This window comes from Notamacropus eugenii, chromosome 2 (genome assembly GCF_028372415.1).
Source record: "Notamacropus eugenii isolate mMacEug1 chromosome 2, mMacEug1.pri_v2, whole genome shotgun sequence".
Taxonomy (NCBI): domain Eukaryota; kingdom Metazoa; phylum Chordata; class Mammalia; order Diprotodontia; family Macropodidae; genus Notamacropus; species Notamacropus eugenii.
In genome coordinates this window covers 443,550,416-443,575,870 of record NC_092873.1, presented here as the reverse complement: position 1 = coordinate 443,575,870, position 25,455 = coordinate 443,550,416, and the positions used below count along the sequence as shown (strand labels likewise).

At 32.9% G+C, this 25,455-nt stretch overlaps 1 protein-coding gene across 3 annotated transcripts in view; it reads right to left on the bottom strand.

Annotated features, from left to right (window-relative positions):
• Positions 1-25,455, bottom strand: part of DENND1B (DENN domain containing 1B) — a 334,070-nt gene that overhangs the window by 102,261 nt on the left and 206,354 nt on the right. For all 3 annotated transcript variants that reach the window (XM_072648309.1, XM_072648308.1, XM_072648307.1), the window contains exons 9-10: positions 24,258-24,368; positions 1,922-2,022 (exon numbers count right to left, since the gene is read on the bottom strand). In XM_072648309.1, the coding sequence (XP_072504410.1) occupies positions 1,922-2,022; positions 24,258-24,368 (212 nt within the window). The remainder of the gene's footprint in view (positions 1-1,921; positions 2,023-24,257; positions 24,369-25,455) is intronic.

Here is a 25,455-nt window from a genome sequence, read left to right as displayed (position 1 = left end):
AGTTTGTAACTGTCTAAATCAGAGAATGATTATCTTTCCTCTTAAAGAGTCTAGAGGATTTATGTAGAACACTTAATGTGATACTGAAGTTAGCTGCTGTGATTTATTACTCTGGATATTAAAGTCTGTTCACATATTAAAGTTATTTTCTTGTAGGTGTGCTTTTAGAAAACTAGACCGTGTAAAAAAGGTTTTTAAAAAATTGAATATTTAAACAAGGCCCAAGTAACAAATAGTTACTAAACATCTACTAAACACAAGTCAATATAAGAGGTTTCTTTGAGTGATAAAAAACTTTTATAAGGTAAGTTCTTTATTACAAAAAAGACATTCATACTCCTGTAGGTGTGAAATTAGTGTATAAAATAGTGGGAAGAGTTCTATATTAAAAGTTAAAAGAAGGCTGTTTCTAGATTTGGCTTTACTGCTAATTAGCTATAAGACTATACACAAAGTTGTTAACCTATGACACAGTGGTCAGTTGCTAACTCTAAGGAAATGCCAGAAATGCCCTGCCAACTGCCTCTATTTTTCCCACTGATGAAAAAAATCAGTACAGCATTACTAGGTCACTGGGCACAATTACAAGGTGGTGTACCTCCATGTACTCACGAAGGTACAGTTGCGGAAAGCTTCTGATCAAATCTCTTAATCTGGGTTTGGCTGTAATATTTTGATAACAAAGTATTTCTTCCAAATGTTATGCTATAGACATGATCTGTTTCCTCTGAGGATGACTATTTATACAACTAATCAGAGAAATTAATTCAACAAAAAAATCATCTAACATCTTGCAAGAAGTTACATTATTTAAAGTATCTTTTCTATTATATAAAAATTCAAAGATGAAAAATGAAGTCGCTGTCCTTACTTTTTAAACTATTTTTTTAAATCAATAAAAACAATTTTAAGAGGTTAAAGAGCCAATTGTAAATTTTTGTTTGTTTTAAAAGATAGTTTAACAAACCCACTACCAGACTCCTTTGGTATAGGTACTCCACAGGTACAGCTTTAAGGTATACCAATGAAAAGTAAAGATGGAACACGTGGTCAAAATACTCTTGAAATAACTTCTGTAATTCTAGGCAATCCCCAGGCATTTCAAAATTAAACTAGGGCCCTGAGAACTTGAACAAGCATTTTAACCTTCATGGGTCTCAGTTTCCTCAATAAAAATGAAAGGGTTAGACTAGACTATCTCAAGGGTCCCAACCAATTCTAAAACCTATGATCCAACACAGAATTCCCTAGACCATCCTCTTTCCACCCTTCCAACCCACACCCATTTAAGAGTCTAAGGTCTAGAAGCCAACTCTAATTGGGAATAATCTTTTCCACTATATCTTTAGGACTAATTGTAGGACTGAAAGTTATACCCATGTAATTACTGTCTTCCACTGGTTGTATTGTGTGGTTTGCCCTTTGTTCTCAAAGAGGGTCATGACATCAGGAAAATGATGCAATGATTCACAAGTGAGTTGGATTTAAGTAAGGGAGGGCTGGGCAAAGTCACCAGCCTCACTTTCTCCTCAGGAACAATGTGGGTTCAGTGGCCAGATACAGATCAGGATAACTGGAGATAACCTACCCTTCCATTGGTATCCTACAGCCAGAAATGGTTATTCCAGCTCCATTGTGAAACAAAGGCTGTGCCTAAAATCTCCATCTCCTTTGATGGGTAGGCAGTGAGAATGATAACTATGTCCTGGTAGGGAAACATTATTTTATATATGTAACTATAAAAGTAAATGTCTAAGGCTTCTTTTTTTCTAAATATACATCATTAACAAACCTCTTGTAAATATAATGCATAGGAATGCATACTCTACAAATAGCTGAGATACTAAAAAATATAAAACAACAGAGTTGCAGACTTTTAGATAGTACAAGATATAATGATACATTATATAGCCTAACTTACCAGCAGTAGTCCAGCAGATGTGGTGGAAGCACTGGGATATATATATGTTGCCAGTACATTGGATATAACAGTGCAGCTGATCCATGAAGGCAAGCGGTTAACTAAAATTTTTTTAAAAAGATGATAATGAATTACTTGTTTTAAAATTGAAAAGTCAAGCTCAAAGTTTTCTATGAATACTAACAATTGTAAAACTAAGTATAGTAAATATAAAACAATGTTCAGTATTAGTTAACTTTATGAAGAAAATTAAGTGATCATATTTACCATCACAAATCTAAGGGCAATGTGTATTTTAGACATACCTCTTCATAAAATAAAGAAATAATCAGTTTTCCAGTAAATCTTGGGCAGCTTTGTCTACTTAAAATATATAACTAAGGATAAAATTTTCAATAACAAAATTAATATTTGGGAGAGTATCAGGAAAAATTACATGCAAAAAAATAAGATGTGTGCATCACAGTTTGCTCATCACTCAGATTAATATAGTGCGATTAAATATGGAAAAGAAGAAGGTCTGAAAGCTCCTGAGGGATATCATTAGGGCAAATTGCCAAAGAATGAAACATGAGCCAGTCAGAAGAGTCTGGAAGCTGCAATAATACCAAGGGACTTGATTGTTCGACAGTTGGAGATTCAGTAATGTGTGAACTGCAGGTTATGGTATCAAGAGACTCTGTTCACTGACACAGAGAATGTCACTATTGACCAGCGAACTGCCCAAGCTTGACAGCTATACTACAGGAAGCCAAGTATATCATAATTTCATATTTAAACTACTCATTCCAGATTAACATTTTGTATCCTATTTTTATGTCAAAACAGCTACAATTATAGTGCTCCTACTTTAAAGGTAAATGGAATTTTAATTATTATTTTCTTGTGCAGCAAGCCATTAATTGTTTTTGAACGCTTAACAAAAGAATATCTCTTCCCTGTCCCACAGTCAGCCTGTCATTACAAGTCTTTCAAAAACTGCTTTAATTTTCATTTTATAAAAGGTTTATCTACTAATGTATAAGATCACTATTTTCAAGTATGTCATAAAATGATTAAAGCAGTAATTCCCAATCATTCAGTTGTGCTAGATTTGGGATGTCAAGTCTACTGATCAAACTATTTTATTTATATGAAATGACGCATAGAATTTTATAAAGTATTACCTACCCCTATTCTGCAAATTCAATTACTTAAAATCTAATATTTTAGAATGGGAATGTCATTACTACAAAGAGGTCAATAAAGTTAAGTACATTAAAATTTAAAACTATCTTACGCACGTAAATAAATCATAGTTATTACTAATATTTTTTGGTTCAAGTATAAAATATTTAGTGGATCACTTGTTAAATGAACGTATGGGAAGAAATATTTTTATCAGTTAGCTCAACACTTATCCAGAACATATACTGACTTGATTCTGAATTCCTTTTTGCATATGAAACAATGTGTTTTTATTTTAATTTCGTTTGCCGATAATAGCATTAATGCTTTTAATATTTGAGCCACAGCAGTTAGAAGCTTTAGCATTTTAATCTATTATATATCTTTATCAAGTATTCTCTTTAAAACACCATTATAATTAGAGAAAGCACCACTAGGAGGCATTCAAATACTTGTATGTGACTATTATGGATCATGAAATTATTTATGTTCTCTCCACTTGAAGTAGAGAAAAGTCAGAGGATTAGCTGTGATTCTGGACTTCTAATTCACTGTGTCAAATTCACATATTCCTTAAGTTATTTCTCAATTTTAAATTAAGGCATCTCTGGAAGCTAAAACAAATGCTTTCTGCTCCATAGATTATCTTGTCCAATCACTGTACTGAGTTTTTATTTTGAAAAGATCAGTATAACTTCCAAAGGCCCTTATCTTTCCTGATTTTTCCAAATAAGTGAACTGTTACAAATAGGTGTCCTTTAAAAAAAGCATAGTGAATAGGAATAGGAATAGAATAAGAGGAATGATAGGAAAAGCTCAATCTTCTCATCCACATTAACTTCCTACTCTTAGTGAAAAATGCATATTTGCTAGACACCCTAGTAAAGTATTTATCACTCTATTAAGTAATATCCAGACATTATCACTATCCTTCTATGTTTATATTTTAAAGGGCAATGACACCTGTCTTAGTCACTAATTCCAAGCAACATATCTGATGATTTTTACTCTGATTTCCAGCAAAGATGTGTAAAGAAATAGCCATAACTGGAGTTACACTGACCTTGCTAACATTAGCAAAGAATTATCCCAATTAATCAATACAAACCATAAAATATAGTTTCATGTTTACATTCATCATATCCTACTATCCAGTATAAGCATGCATGGCTAAGGACCAAGAAAATTTTTCTACTAAAATTATCTAGTTGAAAGTTTGGCAAAATAAGAGTATATCTGATAAAGATGTTAATTCTTACACATCCACCTAAATCAATGCCAAATTCAATTGTTTTGTAATGAGAAACTATGAATGGCTAGGGAAAAAAATTACTATAGCAAATAACTTGTCAGAAAAGTGGGGAAAAGGGTTTACGAATAATTTGAAATACTAGTTAAAGGAAAGTAATAAATTAATTTGAATATTACCTTGTGAGAAAAACAACGAAGCATATTTCAAGTATTAATTTAACTGCTCACTAGGGATTTTTCTGATCTTAGGAAACTAGGACATATAAATTATTCTCAAGGGGACTTGAAAATTCTCCCTTGAAAATTCACCCTAGAGTACTCTTTAAACATGTCAAGTATTTACTACCAATTTGTTTAAGCATCTGAAATTACTTATTGAAGTGATACCTCCATTAAGAAGGCTCTCAATACTCAGTATTTTGCACAGAAGCCTCCATTCTTCTAGTTTATATTCATAGAAATATTTACCAAATATTTCTAATAAATTAATGCAAATGGGAAAACAGCTGTGCATATTTTAGAAAGATCAGTATATAATACTAGGCATTTCACAATTTACATATGTAAATTGGTATGATTATTTTATAATTGGGTTTGTTTTGCAAATAGTACTTTATACATTTTTAAACCATATAAATGTGAATTGCATCTTTAATATTAGTATAGACAATACAAAATGACTGGAGGAAAAAAACAACCAAAGTTGGATTCTAAACTAAATATGATAAAAGTAGGATGAAATGCCTTCAGATAATTGCAAAGTTCTTTTAATGATCCCCAAGCTTCCCCTGCAAACAAAGGCACATTTTCATACCAACACCCGACCAGTGTTTCGATACTGCAAACAGCAAAACAATTTCCAAAACTTAAAAATTTTTAACATATTGATGACGAGAGAGAGATTCAATGCATAATCAATGAGGAACTCAAAGAAAAAAGTAATAAAATACAACATCAAGGTGATATAGAACGGAAGACAGGAAACACTGGTCACATGACAAGGGATGATAGGTGGACAACCAGGTTATCATCTTGATGTCAGAAGAAAAGGAAAAAAATCTCTAGAATATTGAGTAGATCAACTGTAATCAAGTGGCTATGATCTGTATTGTTGGATCAAACTTTCAAGATACCATGAACAGCTCTGTTGGGTTTCAATTCCACAAAATTCATGGGAAAACTGATCATCTGAAATCTCATCACTATGCAGAGTGACTCCTTAGATGCCTCCTCTCTGACTACAGGACTCAAGCACAAAGCAATAAATTCCCGAAGTCTGCCTTTATCAGGGGGCTCAGAACTTTCTAAGTAACTCATTTCCCATTCTTTTTTTTCCACATTTTTATTTAAAGTTTCAAGTTCCAAATTCTGTCCTTCTCTCTACCTCCTTCCTTCCTGAGAAGGCAAGCAATCAGATCTAGGTTATACATGTGTAATTATATAAAACAGTGCCATATTAGTAATTCTGCACAAGAAGATTTGAATAAAAGAAAAAAGGAAAAAAGAACGTGAACAAATTGAATGTTTCAGTCTGTATTCAATCATTATCAGTTCTTTCTCTTGGGGCAGAGAGTATGCTTCATTATTAGTCCTTTGGGGCTATCTTGGATTACTGTATTACTGAGAATAGCTAAGTCATTCATAGTTCTTCATCAAAATATTGCTGTTACTGTGCATAATGTTCTACTGGTTCTGTTCCCTTCACTACACATCAGTTCACATAAATCTTTCCAGGTTTTTCTGAAATCATCCTGCTTGTCCCAGTGGTGGGGACTCTGTGGTTTTCCTCTCCTTTTTACAGCTTCTTTTTTCTCTACTGTCTGCCCCCCAACAGATTGTCACGTCCTTGAGAGAAGGAACTATCATTCTGCTTCTTATTTATATGCCCAGCACTTAGCACAGTGCCTGGCCCATAGCAGGTACTTAATAAATGTTTATTGATTGTAAAAAGATGAAATTACATATCCATATGCATATTAATAAGAGTATGTCAATTCATATATGCTAACTCTAAAACAAGCCAATTTCATATAGGACCTATTCTCACACTTAAAACACTAAAGAAATGCTAGCTGCTATTATTATTGTTATGATTATCATTATTACCTATATCCTAAAGCTTTCAGATACCAGCTGACAATGGACTTGGAGTGAAGAAGAAGTGAGTTAAAATCCTGCCTCAGACATTACCCTGGACAAGTCACTTAACCTACCTACCTCAGTTTCCTCATCTACAAACGGTGAGAGTAACAGCACCCACTTCCCAGGGTTGTTCTGAAGATGAAATGAGATAATTTACGTAAAGCACTGTACAAACCTTAAAGTATTTTATAAACATTAACTATTATTGTTGTGGCTGTTGCCATATTCCTGGTTAACAGAGGCCTGGCACACAGTAAATGCATCGTCATCAACGCTGTCATTATCATCAGTATTTATGTGGCACTTTAAGATCTGCAAAGTGCTTTAAAATATTAACTTACTTTATCTTCATAACAACCCTGGGAATTCAGTGCTATTATTCACTTTTTTTTACAGATGAGGAAAATGAGACCCAGAGTAATTAAGCCATTAAGTCTTTTCTAAGACTACATTCATAGTTTACAGCAAACTATAAGTTAAGTCTCCTGACTTTCAGTGCTGTATTTGTTTCACTATAACGATCATGTTTTTTTATGAAAGAAAATAGAAAATGTGCTTCAGTACAAATGACAGGATATTAAATAAAGGAAAAATGGGAAAAAAAGGAAGCATCTATGAAAGGATTAAGGATTAGATGGTTTTGAAGTAGTTACTTGAAATCATTTCTAAAAAGGAATAAGTATAACAATATATAAAATATAATAGAGTTAGGTTTGAGAGAATAAATGCCTTTACTATCATTACAGGAAATGGTTTATAAAAATGAACCCTTTCTACAGATATATACCAGCCAGGAGGCATATTCAGTAAGTGGGAAAATGCATAGGAAAAAAAAGAGTTGATGTGAAGCAAAATTTTCTTTAGGGACTCCCTCTCCTACTGACTCTTATGAAAAAGGAGTTGGATAACTGTATGAAACAGAATTGTGTTGGAGGGAAAAGCAACCACACTTTGGAAATAGAACCCGAGTCCTGAGTTCCGAGATACGTGGTAAACAACTTCATCTGATCTAATGCAGGAATTTTATTCTCATGGAACTGATAAGCAGAAAATTTAAAATTCTAAAATGATTAGTATTCAAGAAATCTATGTCATATAGCTCCAATTCTGAAAGCTTAAAAACATAAGTCTTTATCACTAGATAAATGAATTAATGTCTTTAATGCTGAATAGAGAATGTTATTATGACCATCTTTATGAATACGCTATTTTAACAGTTTTAATATTCTCACATGCAAAAAGATAAGTGATGGCCATTATACAGCAAAATGAACTCTATGAAAATTAGTTATCTATTTCAGTCAGATATACATCTCACAAAACTTTTGCTTAGCCCTGATTTGCAGTTTGAATAATTCCCACAGAGTAGACATAAAATAAAGACTAAGTCTTCAAAATACTGAACATTCTGCAAATTGTGGTCTAAATCTCTGTATGCCTTTATGATAAAATTCAAACAACTATTGCTCTTTAGGAAACAAAATCCAATGTGTACTTCATACTGAAAAAGAATGCATGCATTACAGTGTTCTGAACTAAATAAAAAGTGCCTCTACTTCCTTTAGAGTAGAAAAGTATATCTCTGAGTACCACAAAGCAATTTATCAGATTCTTCCACAATCAGCAGATAAGGTTAAAAAAAAATAGCAGATGCTATTGAGCAACATTCATTATGAAAACACTATCTAAATATTAATCAGCTTACACAGTAATCAGAGTTCATATTTCCACCAATGCTACTATTATAATTAATTCTACTCTTTAATATCAGTAACTCCTTGCCAATCTGTATCTTCCGATAATCATGCAGAAATCCCAGACTTCAACATGTGTAACAGGGCAGAGTTTTGACCTGTAAGAATGTGTTACGTATGTCAGACTAATGATATATAGTTTAGAATATTTATCCAGCATTTAACTAGTTCTCTCTGTTAGCGCTTTACCCACTACACAAATGAGAAATCTGAGCAATAAAAAAAAACTTGCAACTATAGAGAATAAACTGCTGCAGATGGAAAAGTGACAAATACCCATCTGGTTTTAAAATAAGCACTTAATTTATAACTCATATTAAAGGACAGGAAGAGTAACAACATACTAAGAAGAAAACTACAAAGTTACGGTATTATTATTGCAAAATTATCAAAATCCATACTTATGACACATTTTCAAAAGAATATTTTGAGAAGTTATATTTTTATAACTAAAAGTCACCATTTGGTTAACTTTAGGCATGGGTATGTGTCCCTTTAATAACATTTTCTGCCTCTCTGTCTCTCTCTCCGTATGCATATGTGTACACATACATATTTAGAGACCAAAACTTTTTCCATTTTCTTGTTTGCCTTCACTGCACTAAACTGATAGCTAGTACTTACTTATTTCATTCATTCCTCCTCAGAATTATCTAAATATGCACCCCTTCTTCAACTCTGCAACATTCTCTGGGTCAGGTTTTCTTATTATATTTTTGTACTTACTAGTTAACTAGTTCCTCCTCCATTGTCCCACCTAACCAGTCTTAAAATTTAATAACTAGCTTTCAATGTCCATTATTTGACCTCTTCCTATATATGAATTTACCTAGGAGACCTTATTCTATATTCACCATGCCATCTCCTTCCTTTTAAAAAAGATAGAGAATCAATAAATTCAAGTTTGGAATATTAAAAAGAAATGCTTTTTTTATAGCAGAGGTTTTTGACCTGGGGTTCACAAAGGAAGAGAAGTTCTCTGGATAAATTTCAAGCAGTCTGTGAACTTGAGTTTTTAATATTTTGTTAACTATATTTCAATATGATTGGTTTCCTTTGAAATTCTATTGTATTTTATGCACTTAAAAACATTATTTTGAGGAAATCATAGACTTTACCAAAATGCCAAAGGGGTCTAGGACAAGGAAAAAAAGTTAAGATCCTCATAACAGAAATTTTACCCAAATTTTAAAAGCTATCAGCAAAAGCAAATAAATATATGAAATAAGGAATAAAATTTTTCATAAAACTTTTAGCATTTAACAAGATAGAACCAAATAAGTTAATAAATGAAGAAAAAGATGTGTTTATCCAGAGCAATTGTTTTTGTTCTGTGTATACTTTTAGCTCTACCTGGAATTTTACTACCTTCCAATTCTTTCTTAATTTCTACTGAAATAGATACGATATAAGGGTTTATAGTCCAATTAAGCTGGAAAGTCCTTTATGGTTTTACAGTCCTTTAAAGTGAAACAAGAAGATAGTAGAAGCTTCCACTAACCCTTGAAATACATCAGCATCTCTCTATTCACTTTGTACCTACTTGTAGGCTGCAAGAAAAGAAAAGGAGATCCAGAATCTCTGGACTAATGTTTCTAAGGTAGCCCTTACATTTTGAGCTTCCTGAGGTATTAGGTGGAGCATATATCAAAGGGATGAATTACAATCACATAACCACAGGCTGGGTGATAATAACCACATCAAGAGTGTCAACAATAATTATATGATTGACAACATATTCTGAAACCTAACCTGTTTTCTTAGGAGTAATAAATATCAAACAAAGACTAAGAAGCAACTATTAATATAGTCATGTCTACTCTTTCCTTGTCTTCTCTGCTCCCACCTCCAACATAGAATCTCCTTGAAGTAAGGCTCTGTCCTTTCCCTCTTTTGTTTGCAGAATTATAATCTCCAACAGTTCTCCCTCCATCTTTCACAGGAAGGAGAAGACAATACTGGCTAATGCCAGGCTCTGAGTCAGAAAATCTTGGGTCTAAATTGACTGACACTTACTAGTTCTATGATCTCAGACAAGTAACTTATTGTCAGCCAACTTTTTATTCAGCCCTGCTCCAATTATTAGACCCATATGATGACATACATGTGAATTACTTTGGACAATCATTTTGATATGATTTCGTTTTGTGACAGTAACAGTTATGCACAAGTATTTCTACTGACACTGTTGATTAAAAGCATCTGAGGTTAACCAGATGAAACTAGACAGAACTGGTTTCCCAAATACTGGTGCCTCTACTATCATTTTATGAATGTACATACATGTTTCATTAATCCTTTTCACTGTATTTTTGATTCTGAGATTTTTCAGGGCAGATATTATTCCAAGGAAACATGATGGCTGTAGTTCACAAAAAGCAAACTTCAACAACTGTTATGGATATCACAGAGAAAGGTTAAGAAATTTATTTCAGAGATAGAGGTAAACATGCTTAAATGGTCTGGAATTTGTTCTATCCAAACCTCAATGAAAATCTATAGCATATTAAGAAGTTAGACTTGGGAAAATGGATTGTTAAAGGTATGTGTAATGTCCAACGTGATGAAGGGATGTTTTCACAATGAATTAAAGAATGCGTGTCAAGATCTTATGAACTGAAGATATACGGCATGTGAAATAAGTGATTACAGTAAAAGGAAAACAATTGCATAAAAATTTTAAGATGTAAAAAAATTTCAAGGTTTAGTGTATATAAATAAATTTAATTATTTTACTTTGTCCCAGTTAATTTGTATGTTATATTAGTATATTATTTCCCCCCCTTTAGCTATACTCAAACCAACAAATTTTGTCTTCAAAGATCTCTTCAATTGGTTTGATTTACAAAATACCATTCTCTTCCTAACTGTGGTAAACATATGATTTCTTTTGCAAGTTTTTAAAAATGATTTTTAAAGAACACATAAAGATTACTGAGCATTTAAGAGTTTATTTTAGTGTATGGTACAAGATTTAGATCCGAACTATTTTTCTTCAATACATTTATTCAGCTTTAAATGTGCAGTGATTAAAAGCATGGGTCATCAAAAAATGCTAATCTTACTAATCTCTCAACTTATTTCTAACTTCCTTTTTTCCCCAATACTAAAAAATATTTTTAATCACTGCTTTGCAGTATATTTTAAAATCAAGTAGTGTTAGTTTTTCACCATTTTCTTTTTTCATAATTCTTGATATTCTTATTCATCTAACATATTCATTTGTATTCTGTCATGACATTAATTTTAAGAAATACCTTGTGCATTTTTAAAATCTATCAGATTAGAAAATATTGACATTTTTACTACATTTGCTCAATATAACTATGAGCATTAGATAAACCTCCATTCCTTCAGATGTTCCCAGATTTCCACCAAAACTTTTTTTTTTGAAACTGTCTTTGTACGGGTTCTTTTTTTAACATTACTGATAGGCTTTTGTTAATAGAAACAATTTTCTTATTAATAACTGTTATAAATAAATAACTTTTGCTTATTTTTCAAGGATTAATAAGAATCCAGATGCTTTTTTGTCTCCTATCTTGCGTCCCACTGACATATTAAGGTAATTTATTATTTCTATTAATTATTTTGATTAACTGCTTTAGATATGCTAGGTATATGCTGTACGCAAACAGCAAGACTTAAAAGAATAGTCTTGTGCTGACAAGAAGTAACAGAGATGATTATACCTTAAAAAGACCAGAATTTAAAGAAACTGGAATTTCTATTAGATCATTTTCAGAACTAGTACAATCTGGGTAATTTGTGCCATATTTTGATTATTAATATTATATCTATAAATTCTGATTTTTGTTCCCTTTGAAGGGTAGGATTTTATTTTTTCTCCACTTAATAGTATTTTTTCTAATTACAAGTAAAGATAGTTTTTAACATTCACTTTTATAGGATTTTAATTTCTAAATTTTTCTCACTCCTTCCCTCCCTCTCCACCTCCCTCCCTAAGACAGCAAGCAATCTGATATAGCTTATATATGTACAATCATATTAAACATATATTTCCACATTAGCCATGTTGTGAGAGAAAAATAAAAACAAAAGGGAAAAACCATGAAAAAGAAAAAAACAAAAAAACAAAAAAAGTGAAAACACTATGCATTCAGAATCCATAGTTCATTCTCTGGATGTGGACAGCATTCGCCATCATGAGTCTTGGAATTGTCCTGGATCACTGTACTGCTGAGAAGAGACAAGTCTGTCATAGCTTATCATCACACAGTGTTGCTGTCACTGTGTACGATGCTCTCCTGGTTCTGCCCACTTTACTCAGCATCAAAATCCACCTGCTCATCATTTCTTGTAGCACAATAGCATTCCATTACATTCCTATATCACAACCTGTTCAGCCTTTCTTCGGCTGATGAACATTCCCTCAATTTCCAATTCTTGGCCACCACAAAAAGAGCTACTACACTTATGCTTTTACATGTGGGTCCTTTTCCCCTTTTTATAATCTCTTTGGGTTACAGCCTCCGTAGTGGTATTGCTGGATTAAAGGTTTCATCCAGCACAGTTTGATTGCCTTTGGGCAACAGTTCCAAATTGCTCTCCAGAATGTTTGGATCAGTTTACAACTCCACCGACAATGCATTAGTGTGCCAATTTTCCCATATCTTCTCCAACATTTATCATTTTCCTTTTCTGTCATATTAGTCAATCCAGTAGGTATGAGTTGGTACATCGGAGTTGTTTTAATTTACATATCTCTAATCACAGTGATTTAGAGCATTTTTAAAAATATGATTATAGATAGATTTAATTTCTTCATCTGAAAACTGCCTGTTCATATCCTTTGACCATTTATCAATGAGGGAATGACTTGTATTCTTATAAATTTGATTCAGTTCTCTATATATTTTAGAAACGAGGCTTTTATCAGAAACACTGGCTGTAAAAATTATTTCCCAGCTTTATGCTTTCCTTCTAATCTTGGTTGCGATGGTTTTGTTTGTTAAAATTTTTTTTAATCTAATGTAATCAAAATTATCCATTTTGCATTTCATAATGTTCTCTTTCTCTGTTTGGTCATAAATTCTTCCCTTCTCCATAGAGAAGGGAAGGTAAACTATTCTTTGCCCTCCTAATTGGCTTCTCAAAGGTAGGATTTAAAAATCTGTATCATACTTTAAAATAGATTGAAAACTACAACAAAAAATCCAGTAGTGAGGTTAAAAGAAAGCCTTGGCAACAATCTTATTTTATAATTCAACTCAATTAATTTTTTCAAGTGCCTAAGACATGCAAGTCCTCTACAAAACTACTCTGTTATTATAACAGGAAGATCACATCACAGAAGAGTCTCAGTTTCTCACTTGTAAATAAAGGATCGTAGTTCTTGATCTCTGTGGTCCTGTTCATCTTTTAATCCATAGTAAGATCCTATGGAAATGACCCTGAATTATAAAAAAATAATTCAAGCTCTTACAAGTCCTACAACCTAAGATGCCTCTAAATACGCTCCATGTATAGGATCAGCTTTGTTAAATTCACCTAGATAGATCTGAGGCAATGATTTTTTTTAACCACAGTAATTTTCAAATAACTTCTACCAAGTCACAGAAGGGCTGAAATCAGTCACTCAATTAATTAATAATTATTATTAAGCACTTACTAAATACTAAGCAGGAGGCAGCTAGGTGGCACAGTGGATAGGTTGCCAGGGATAGAGTCAGGAAGACATCTCCCTGAGTTCAAACCCTGCCTCAGACACTTACTAACTGTATGATTCTGGGCAAGTCACTGAGCTCTATTTGCCTGAGTTTCCTCTTCTGTAAAATGGGCTGGAGAAAGAAATGGCAAACCATTAGAGTAACTTTGCCATGAAAACCCCTAAATGGAGTTACAAAGAGTTGGACACAACTGAAAAATGACTAATCTACTAAGCATTGTGTCAGGTGTCTGGGGATATAAAACACAAAGTATTCAATAAGCCCTATTCTTAAGGGGACTGAATTCTAATGGGAAAAATAACAATAAACAAACATAACATGGCTATAAAGTTAATGAATACAAATATGTGCAAATTGGTTAAATACAAGATAGTTTTAGAGAAAGAGCATCAACAACTGGGTGGATCAGGAAAGGCTTTTTATGTAGAATAAGATGCTTAAGAAAAATATTAAAGAAAAGGGGAAATGCTATGAAGCAGAGATAAGTATAATTCAGGTATATGGGACAGCCAGTGCAAAGTCAACATGACAGCAGAAAGAATATTGTGTGTAAGGAACAGAGAAGAGCTCTTTGGCTATTTGGCAAGCATGAGAGAAGGAAAAATATACAATGGCTGGATTGTAGAGCACGAGAGGAGGAGAAATATCCAACGAGGCTAGAAAGAGAGGCTGAAGCCTCCCTTACAGCTTTTAAAGTTATAAAGAGGAGATTCTATTTTATTCTAGAGAAAAGATGAATGACATGATCAGATCTGTGCTCTAGGAAAATTATTTTGGCAGCAATTATGTAGGACAGACTACAAAGGGAAGAGAATTGAGGCAGGGAGACCCATTAGGAGGCTGTTGTATTAACCTATGATCGTTGTAGGAAGAAGGGAAGGAAGTAGAGAGGGAGAGAGGTGGAAGGATAAAGGGACAAGGCAAAGGGCTTCATCATTCTCAGAACCTGGAAGGAAGGACAAAATGGCCCTTCTAAATTTAAAATCTGTAGTGGACTTAATCATCCAACTTAAACATTTTTTTCAAGCAAAATTAAGCTGATTATAAGCGGGAATGAAAAAAGTTTGATAATGGAACTAACACTGAGGGCTAGCATTACACAACTAGTAGAAACTCTAATGCTTCAGAGATACAACAGTAGAGAAAAATATTGTGTTGGAATGTGAAATTATTGAGAGTGAAATTAGGTGGGAAAGGAACTGAGGCTAGAACAGGGATGACAGGCTGTGAAAACAGAAAGAGATCGAGGAACTGGGCATAATGAGAGTAAGGAGAAGGTTTAGATAGGGGTAGGATAGGTAAGAGGACTTTGCAGTCACAGAGGGGAATTTTATGTAAGTCAAAGGGGAAATACAGTTTATTTTTAAAATTCAATTTAGAATAAACTTCAGAAATCCAGTCTAATCTGTGAACAAGACATACACTCAAAATACTAAGTAGTACTCTATTGGTTTAAAAAAATTAATACAATTTACAGATGTCCAATTTTATAACTAAATATATCTAACTTTGAAATAGATTTTTAAGTTGAAAAAAACTTTGTGACCTCTTTTCCTTGACTGTTCATTCATTATTATTCACACATCCTTTTATTAGATGCAAGTGAACTAAAATTTTTTTTTCAGCAATTAATTCTTAAATTTGCTCATAAAGCAATTAGGAGTACAATAATAAAAATAAATAATATGATAAAATGATGGTGAAATATTTTTTTAAATCTTAAGAAATCTAAACAATTTTATAATTCCTAAATATATTTTAAGAAACTTGTAATATGCAGGCATGGATGACCCAACCACAGCAATCTATGAGGTGTATATAGACTATGGTAGGCCATTGTCAGATTTGCCATACTGCCTGGGATTGAATCGGCCCTATCTAGTATAAAAGTATTTGAAAATGACAATTACCTTGGCTGTGATAAAGCTACAAATTTCAAGGCAAATAGGAACTATGGATTATTGCTTAGTTGGTCCTGACACACAGGCAACTAGAGCAAGAAAGTTTCCGTGATTCATGTATAATGAAAGGTTTTGCACTAGTGATGTGTCATGTGAAAGTACCCACAAGCATATAAAAACACTCAAAAAAAGTACCTCTTTGATTCCTCTATCTGTTGAGTTTCCTACCATGGAATCTGCTAAAATAAGCAATGAGCTTTCCTGAAGGTTGCATTATGCATGTATGTGCATTCTTTCTCACTCTGTCTCTGTCCCTCTCGGTCCCTCCCCCTCCCCAACAGATCTTACAGGTTCAACAATTCTATTAACTTCAGAAAATATCTGTATTCACTTCCCATCTATTCCTAACATCTAGTCTTCCATCTTTAACTGCCTTCTGCCTTTTGGCCATCTCCAAAGTATCTAAGCATCTCTAACTTAACATGACCAAAAACAGAACTCGTTATCTCTCTTCTCAAGTTCTGCATACGTCATAATTATATAATAGCTGTTGATGGTGCCACCATTCTTCTAAGTAACCTAAGTTAACAACCTAGAAGTTGTTCTAAACTCCCCTCTGTCCACAAATTTTCATGTCCAGTTATTTGCCATCTAGTCTGGTCTAATCTCCTACAAAGTCTTCCTCACTCAAAAGTATGTTGCTCCACAAAGTTACTAAAGTAATATTCCTAAAACACAAGTCTGTTCATGTAACTCTACTACCTAACAAATACCTGTGCCTTCCTATTGCCTTTAGAATAAAATGCATTTTGACAATTAAAATTCTAGGTTATTTCTATCAGAGTCTGAGCCTTTATTAGTTCCCTTGCCTCTTCAAATACCCTCAAAAAGATACTTTTACTAAAATAGCTAGTAAATAGTCAGCAAAAACTGCCTAAGACAAAATGTAATAGGGATAAATAGAAAGCTCTATACAATACTTGGATTCATTTAATCCAATTCACAAAGATGGAGTAGATACGTCTAGATACTATAGTTTCTTCACAATAAATAGCTACCAGGCTATTTAATATGTAATAGACAAGGAACTGTGCTGGTTGTTATGAGGAATTTTTTTAAAATATTTTTTAAAGATTGTTGTCCTCAGTGTGGTAAAAGATATGACCTGTATTCAAATAATTATAATACAAAGCAATTTATGATAAGTGGTTGACCACTTAAATAGCTAAGAAAGCATTTTCTCTCTCTTAGTCTCAACTTCCCCATCTTTAAAGTAGAAATCCTTACCTTTATCACAGGGGTTTTCATGAGGGAAGGTGCTTGGCAAAATCTGATTGTTGTATATGAAAATATGACTGAATTATTCTTCTTCTTGTTAGTAGCAGTACAAATTGCATTATACAATGTGAATGTTTCAGTGTGAACACATTATACTGAAAATTTTGTTCTGTAACAATCAGCTGTTTTTAGCTTTTTTTTTTTTTTTTTTTAGGGGACAAACTGACAAAACTATCAGATAGAGTTGATGCCCGAGCTTCTTCTTGGCTTCATGGGAGTGAAGAGACATCAATAAAGGGTTGGAAGTTTCTTCTCATCATCTCTTTAAATATCCCTGAATTAACCTACCTATTCCCCATTAATGAACTGAAGTATAAAGCCTGAAAAGACCGTGGTGATGCCAGAAGTTTTATTTCAGTTACATTCTTGCAGTATCAAATTTAGAACACAATAAAGTTCAAGGAACAGATCAAATTAATAGATTGATACAGATGGTAAGACTTTATTTAGTATTTATTTAGTATCCTACTTCAACTGGATATTATAGCTTTAAAGTTTAAAATACTCTATGGCACAACTCTAAAAAAAAGTCTAAATGTGGGTGGACACACTAATCCCTAGAATATCTCATGTATAATTTGTGTCAAAGTGTTATGCTCTTTAGGACAGGAGTTCTTAAATTGAGGAACCATTAACTTGCTTTTAAAAATATTTTATTGAATTTCAACATAATTGGTTTTCTTTGTAAACCTGTGCATTTTATTTTGTTAATTTAAAAATACTATGAGAAAGTAGTCTATAAGCTTCAACAGAACGCCAAAACAGTCCATCTCTCTCTCTCTCTCTCTCTCTCTCTCTCTCTCTCTCTCTCTCTCTCTCTCTCTCTCTCTCTCTCTCACACACACGCACACGCACACGCACACGCACACGCACACAAACACACACAGACACACAGTTAAAAATGCCTGCTCTAAAGTCTAAGGTAATTTTTGTCCCTCTGCCAATGGAGATTGCCTGAAAACAATTCTTGAGCTTCAGGATAAACACTGGTATTCTGACTAGGTGAACCAAGAAGGTAACTCAGAATGAGCAAAATCCTTTAGACTCCCGTCTCCATGCTGGCTAATATATGTTTTAAGGCCTGATTTTAACATCCTCGACAGAATTAATGAGTTAAAGTGTATATGCTTATGTGTCTTGAGACAGAAATAACAATTAAAAAAAAATTACACTGTAACACAATTGTACTACTGAGAGCATATTGCTTATTCAAAATACTCCAGCATGACCTCATATGTTAACCAACCAAATCCCTGTAACTAACATGCTTACAGACTTAGGGAGATGAGATTTGCCAAACAAATATCGGTCAAAATAGGAGCTAACATTTAGACATCTGCTTTAAAGTGAAGCATCCCTTCCACTCGCCATTAGAGGCCACAAAAGATTCACTCTAGTTAACATATTACTGACAGGATGATGAGAAGGCTCCTGTCAAATGCTGGTCAACCGGGTGTTTGAGACAAAATGCACAGCCCCAGCTGACTAGTTAGTGAAAGCCTGGTGAGGTACAATTATAGAGGGATATGACAAGCCTTCATGCCTGACTGACTTGAGAACCAATGACATGGTTTTAAACAGCAATCCTCCCTACCTCTGGCCACAAAACAGTAATAAGTCAACAGATGCATTGTTGTAAAATCATGATTTATTCCTTTGCTTTGAATACATAAGAGTGCAGCATGATGTTCTGGTGGAGGACCACAGAAAGTTCACTTGGGGCTTAAACATTTGGGCCTGCCTACAGCATGCATAAAATCAGTGTTGTATATCAGGTTTACCAGTCTACTTTTACACACATTCCTAATTCATATTGCAATTAAATTTTTTTAAAGGTGATTTTGTCTCTGAAACCAACAACACACACACACACACACACACACACACACACACACACACACACGGCAGTGTTTACTAGAACATGCACATGTAATAATTTATGTAAACGCTTTCAAAACAAAATTAAAATGCTCACTTTTAAGAATATTTCATTTACATTCCTTAAAGAGTTTAAATCCCTCTAAAATTTCCTTACTTTTAATTTTATCATTAAAAATGCTGAAATCTATAACTGTAGTATAGAAAAGCCTACTACAGAATGTGATCCTCCAGCTAACTGAACCATTAACTATTGTAACCCTAAAGCCCCAAGCAAGCTGTAAGGTTAATGAAAATCACATTATTATATTGACTGGAAGGCAATTCTAGCAAAAAGAATCAACATCCCAGTAAAATAACGTCCCTGAAGCTAGAAGAGAATTAAGGATGTAGAGGAATTTTCACCTATTCCAATACATAAAAATCTAGGGGCAGATTCTTAAGGTAAACAGACACTCTATTTGCTGTTAAAGTATATTAAAGTGTAATTTTATCATATTAAAATCAGACACATAAATCTTTATTAATATATGAAATAATAATGCATTAACTTATTTGCCAATTGAAATGTTGGCCAATTCATAGTGGCCCTTCCCAACTTTCTAAGCAGGACATAACTAAATCTCAAATAAATCCCAAAAGAGTACTTTTGTTCTATACCACAACACCAGTCACTTCTTGATTTTTAATATGACCAAAGCATAAAACTCACAGCAGTTAAATGTTGCAATTCAAGTAATTCAGTACCTGCCACATACAAAAAGGGTTAGGAAACAGAAAAGAGGAACTGAGTAACCATTCTCTTATTAATCCTACTGTCTTATGATAGAAAATGAATTATTTAATTTAAGAGGTGACATCGCAGCCAGATCTTAATGAACTGTCATAAATGCTTGGTATTAAGTTGATAGAAGATAATTGATAGAATTATCAGATAGAAGATAATTGATAGAAGATAATTCTCTTAACAATACCACACATTTACTAAAGCAATTTCTTAAAACAGCTGAACTAAGAAATGTTAAAGTGGAATATCCTTTTTAATAAAACTTATTGATCATGAACATAATAGTAATATTTTCTAAAATGCATTTTATATTTTTAAAATGTTTCATAAATAAAAGTGTTAAGCTGCAGATATACAAACATATAATTCACATCAGTATTTTAATCAAGTACTTAACACCTACTTAAAAATGAATATTATCCGAAAATTGGATATTTTTTATTCTTTACTAGTCCTAAAGAAAACAAATGCAAATCATTTAAGTGAGAGGAAAGAGGTTTTTTCTTTTCAGTCAAGCTAAAAATATTTGCAAAGGCCTCAGAATCTTACAAACAAACTCAAAAAAGTAAATGATTTATCAAACTGAAAAAATTGTTAGAATTGCAACATCTCAGGGCTATAAGAGACAACAAAGGATATCTAACCCAACTCATTTAATGTAAGAATCACAAAAAAAGAGGTAAATAACATTATTTAAAAATAATTAATTCTATACCAGATTGGTTAACTGCTAAGGAATTACTCAAGAAAGCATTCTTATAATGAAGGAAAACTGAAAAAAAATTAAGTAATCTAGAATTGACTTTTACCAAGAACATGATGGACATTTTTCAAAATATGAAAATATAATGAAAACTGGCATTAGGAGTGAAATGCTAAGTCTTTAGAGTAATTCTAATACTGTAGCTATAGAAACTTCACGATGTAAGAAATGTGTGACATGTGAAGTTGTAACAAATCTGATGATGTCATCTTTTGAAATATAAAGTAACTTTTAAGCCTTTAGAATTTATAAAAAAAAATTTCTTATTTTTGTGCCTTTTTTTGAATTTGTGAATCAAATATGACCTAACGAAAACAAAACTGGGATAAGAAGCATCTTCAATGAGTTTTAATCCTGTTACTGCCATTTATTATCTTGGTAAAACTGAATGTTATCTCATTGGTTCTTTATGAAGTGAAATTAAAATATACATGGAAATGCTTTTAAAAGTAAATCTTTATAAAAGTGTAGGATGATACAATCTTATCATTCAGATTATTTTGCCACGCCGAAAATAATTAATCTTAGAAAAGTCATTCAACAATATTAATAGTATTCAAATAAATGCAAAAAAATTATTTCCTTTCACTCAAATGTACTCTATTAAAAAACATTTATATGTATCTATGTTTACAAATTATCTCTAACTGCCTGCCAATGAATAATTTTTAAAATGAAAACCTCTTAACAAATATTTATGCTCCATCAAAATAAGTTCCCATTTTGGTCACATTTAGAAACATATGTCCCATGAATTTAAGTCCATTGTTTCTCTGTCAAGGGATGGGTGTCATGTTTAATCTTTAGTTCTTTGGACTAGTGATTTATGACTATCAGTACATTGTCAGAGTTCTAAAGGCTATCGAAGATGTTTATCTCTATAAAGCTGTTATTATATAAATTGGTACCCTAGTTCCGCTCATGTCACTATATCAATTCATAAAGGTCTTCCCAGTTTCCTCCAAAATTGTCTGTTTTGTCAATAAATATTCCAATTATATTCGGGTAACAAAATTTGTTTATCCAATTCCCAATTGGTAGGTACCCTCTTGGTTTCAAGTTTGTGGCTACTACAAAAATTTTCTGTGTATAGGTCCTTTTCTTCTTTCTTTAATCTCTTTGATGCATAAGTTTAGTAGTGATATAGTTGGGTCAAAAGGTATACAAAATTTAGTTAACTTTTTGAACATAGCTTCAAATTGCTTTTTTTGAATGGCTAAAACAATTCTCAGCTTCACTAACAAACTGCACAAACTGGTGTGCTTTCTCACAACCTCTCTAATATAAAATATATATATTTTTAACAACACTGTCCCATGCCTAAGTGATTATTTTTGGTTAAAATGTTTTTATACAAAATAACACAATTTTAAAATGTGAAAAATGCTCAACAAAAACACATTTTTAGTATCTGAAAAACTTCATATTCAGACTTTTTTCCCCTTTTTACCTACAAATCAAGCTATTATAATTATTTGCATGTCCTTTTCTCAAAAAACTTTTTAGCATGGTATGAGAGAAGGGGATTAGGAGTCCAGAGAGCTTAGTTCTAAATCCCAGTTCTAGCAGTGTCACAACTTCTCTATCTCTACAGAAGAACAGAAAATGGAGAAAGGTATAGAGAGTTTTTGAGGAATGAAACAGGGAGACGGGAGTAAGAGAACCTTACACAGGGTGGACTTGACATTTAGTCAAGAAGCATTTTTTAAATGCCTATTATGTGTGCCAAATGTTAAACTTAGCTCTGGAGACACAAAAATAAGCAAAACAAAAAAGTCACAGCCTAATGGGAGACAATGTACAAACAATCATGTACAAACATGACACAGACAGAATGAACTGGAGATAGTCTCAGAGTGAAGGCGCTAAGGTTAAAGAGGACTAGGAAAGAATTCTTGTAGAAGGTGGATCTTCGCTGAGACTTGAAGGAAGCCAGGAGGAAGAGATGTGAAGGGAAAGAATTCCAGGCTTGGTAAAGAGCCAATGGAAATGCCAAAAGTAGTTAGATGGAGTGTCTTGTGTGAAAAACAGTGAGGAAGCCAATAAAAGGAACGAAAGGGTTTGGGAAGTAGGAGGAAAAAAAATGAGTTCAGTTTTTAACATGTTGTATTTAAGATGTTTATGTTATATCCAGTTTCAGATGCTCAATAGGCAATTGGAAATGTAAGACAGAAGGTTAGAACAGAGATTAGGGCAGGAAAAATAGATTAAAGAATCATCTTTATAGAGATGATAATCCATGGAAACTGATGAGGTCCCTTAATTCATCCATCCCCACTGTCGTCCCATATCTCCTCCCTTTTGGGGCCAAACCTTCTTGAGAGGGTCATTTACAATAAGTAATTCCTCTTCTTTTCCTCTAACTCTACTTAACTCTTTAAAGCCTGGTTTCTGATCTCAAAATTCAACTGAAACTTCTCTCTCCACAGCTACTAACAATCTTTTAACTGCCACATCTAATGGCTTTTTCTCAATTCTCATCCTTCATCACTTCTTTGTAGCCTTTGACACTATCACTGCTTTTCCTTCACATTTTATTCTCTCTGGGTTTTCATAACAGTACTCTATCTTGTTTCTCCTTTCTTTCTCACAAGTCCTTTACTGTCTACTTGGGTGGATCTTCATCTAGGTCAAATCTGTTAACCATGGGTGTTGCTCAGAGCTCTGTTCTGTGAGTCCTCTTCTCTTCTCCCTTCATATTATTTTATTTGGTGATCTCATCATTATTGACTTATTATATAAATAGTACAGAGGGGAAACAGAAAAATGTCCAAAACAGAGTCCTGGATTACAATCCAGCCCAACTCAAAATTCTATAAAATGAGAAAAGTATTTCTGCTCTATGAAGTCAAAAATATGAAAGATTACTACATGCTTATATAAATGATAAATTATTTATAAAAAGAGCACAGCTTAAAAATGGAAAATATGTAATTAAACATTAAATATTTGTCAAATAAATTATCTTAAAATATCTATCAAGATATAAATGTTAACATTACTACCACATCTTAACAGTTGAAATAAAAACTAATGTGCATATCAAAGAACTTATCAGTATTTTTTAAGCAATGTAAAATTCTAATATTTAAATAGTCTATGCTAAAAATAAAGGCTTCAACATAGAACATTTTAGGAAGGACAGTAGCATAAAATATATAATAAAAAAATGCTATTGAGTTGTAAGTTATTATCAGTTTGAAGAGCCTCTTCCAAATCAGAGCTATTACACTCCCAAAGCACTACTCTGGAACAAAGATGAATCTACCTATTACCAGGTTAGGATAGTAGCTATTATCATGGCCCCTTGATTTCTTTCAAGTAGCTCCAATGGAAAAAGCCACAAGTGAATAATAAAGATCTCATAATAGCTCTTAAGAATTCTTTATAAGGTAGAAGGCACCTAAATGAACTCTGGAGAGTTAAAGAAGTCTCATCTCCTGATAAGAAAAAAATAATTAACCTGACTTAACGTATCTGAGTAGGCCTTATATAAATCAGACTTTTGTCCTTCAAGAGCCAGATTAAAACCATATATCAAAAAAGTACGTAGATATTGTCTTATAAGTACACATGGAACACATCTAAATCTTCAGAGGTCTGTAGGTCTTCTTTGTAAAAAACTCAAAATAGCCTATTTAAAATGAAATGTGTGAAGTACTTACAGTGCTTAATTTGCTAGCAGTAATGATGATGCGCCTCTCATGTAGCATACTGGCATACAGTTGCAACATATTGTTCACATCCACAGCAACAAAATATTCTGTAAGATTTCTCTGTATGAGTAAAAACATATTCAGTTACATGTTAACAGGGAATATAACATGTATTTTGTGCATCTGTATAAGACAGAAATTAATTTTTCTAAAAAAGCATGCTTAACAAATATTCATCAAAGTAATGTTATTTAATATTACTTTACTGCCTGTGTCAAATTAGGAAGACTATACTACTATATTACGCGCGCGCACACACACACACACACACACACACACACACACACACACACACACACACTTTATAGTATACTGTGAAGCTTTCCTAGAATGATGTTTGTTGGATATTAACGCTAACTAATTTATTAATGAGGAACTTCATTAAAATCCCTTGGATTCCTTAAACTGTATTATCAAGCAATACTTTAGGAAAGCTCCAATTATTTTTCCTAAGTAAATAAAAATCCTCCCCCAATATAAGAAACTTCAGAACAAATCTGTTTTAACATATAAAGGTCCTTCTCATGCCCACCTTCATGAATGTGGAATTTCTTCCCTAAAAGATTAAAATTGTTATATATAACAAATATTCTTTTTTACATTAAAAAATACTAAGTATAAGAAAAAAGCCTAATGTGAAGAAGAAACTGGCTGTGGTAGAGAAGCAACCTGACAATGGCAGCACCTTACAATGGGTTCTAACTTAAACAATGTTTGATTAATTAAATGATAAAATAAGGCAGTTAAATATGCAGTTGTCAATTATTACCACCACCACCGTTACCATCACTCCATCCCAAACCCCATGGAACTATATAGTTCACCAGCACAATCTAGCAATGTCAGCAATCATGAGAGAGGAGACCAAACCTCTTGTACAAAATAATTCAGACCTGAAGGGTCTGTGGTGAACCAATGAAGATGGCTGCTGATCATCTTTCAGTCAGAAAAGATAAATGCAAAAACTTAAGTTTCCTAGAATTACACAGCACTTTATACTTGGAAAGCATCACAGATTTAGTCTAGTCTTATGCCCTCATTTTAAAGATGAGGAAACTGAGGTTCAAAGAGTGAGAGTCATATAGCTAGTTTCAGATGAGGGATTAGAACTTGGGTCTCTGGATTCCGAACTTAATGTAGGACATCG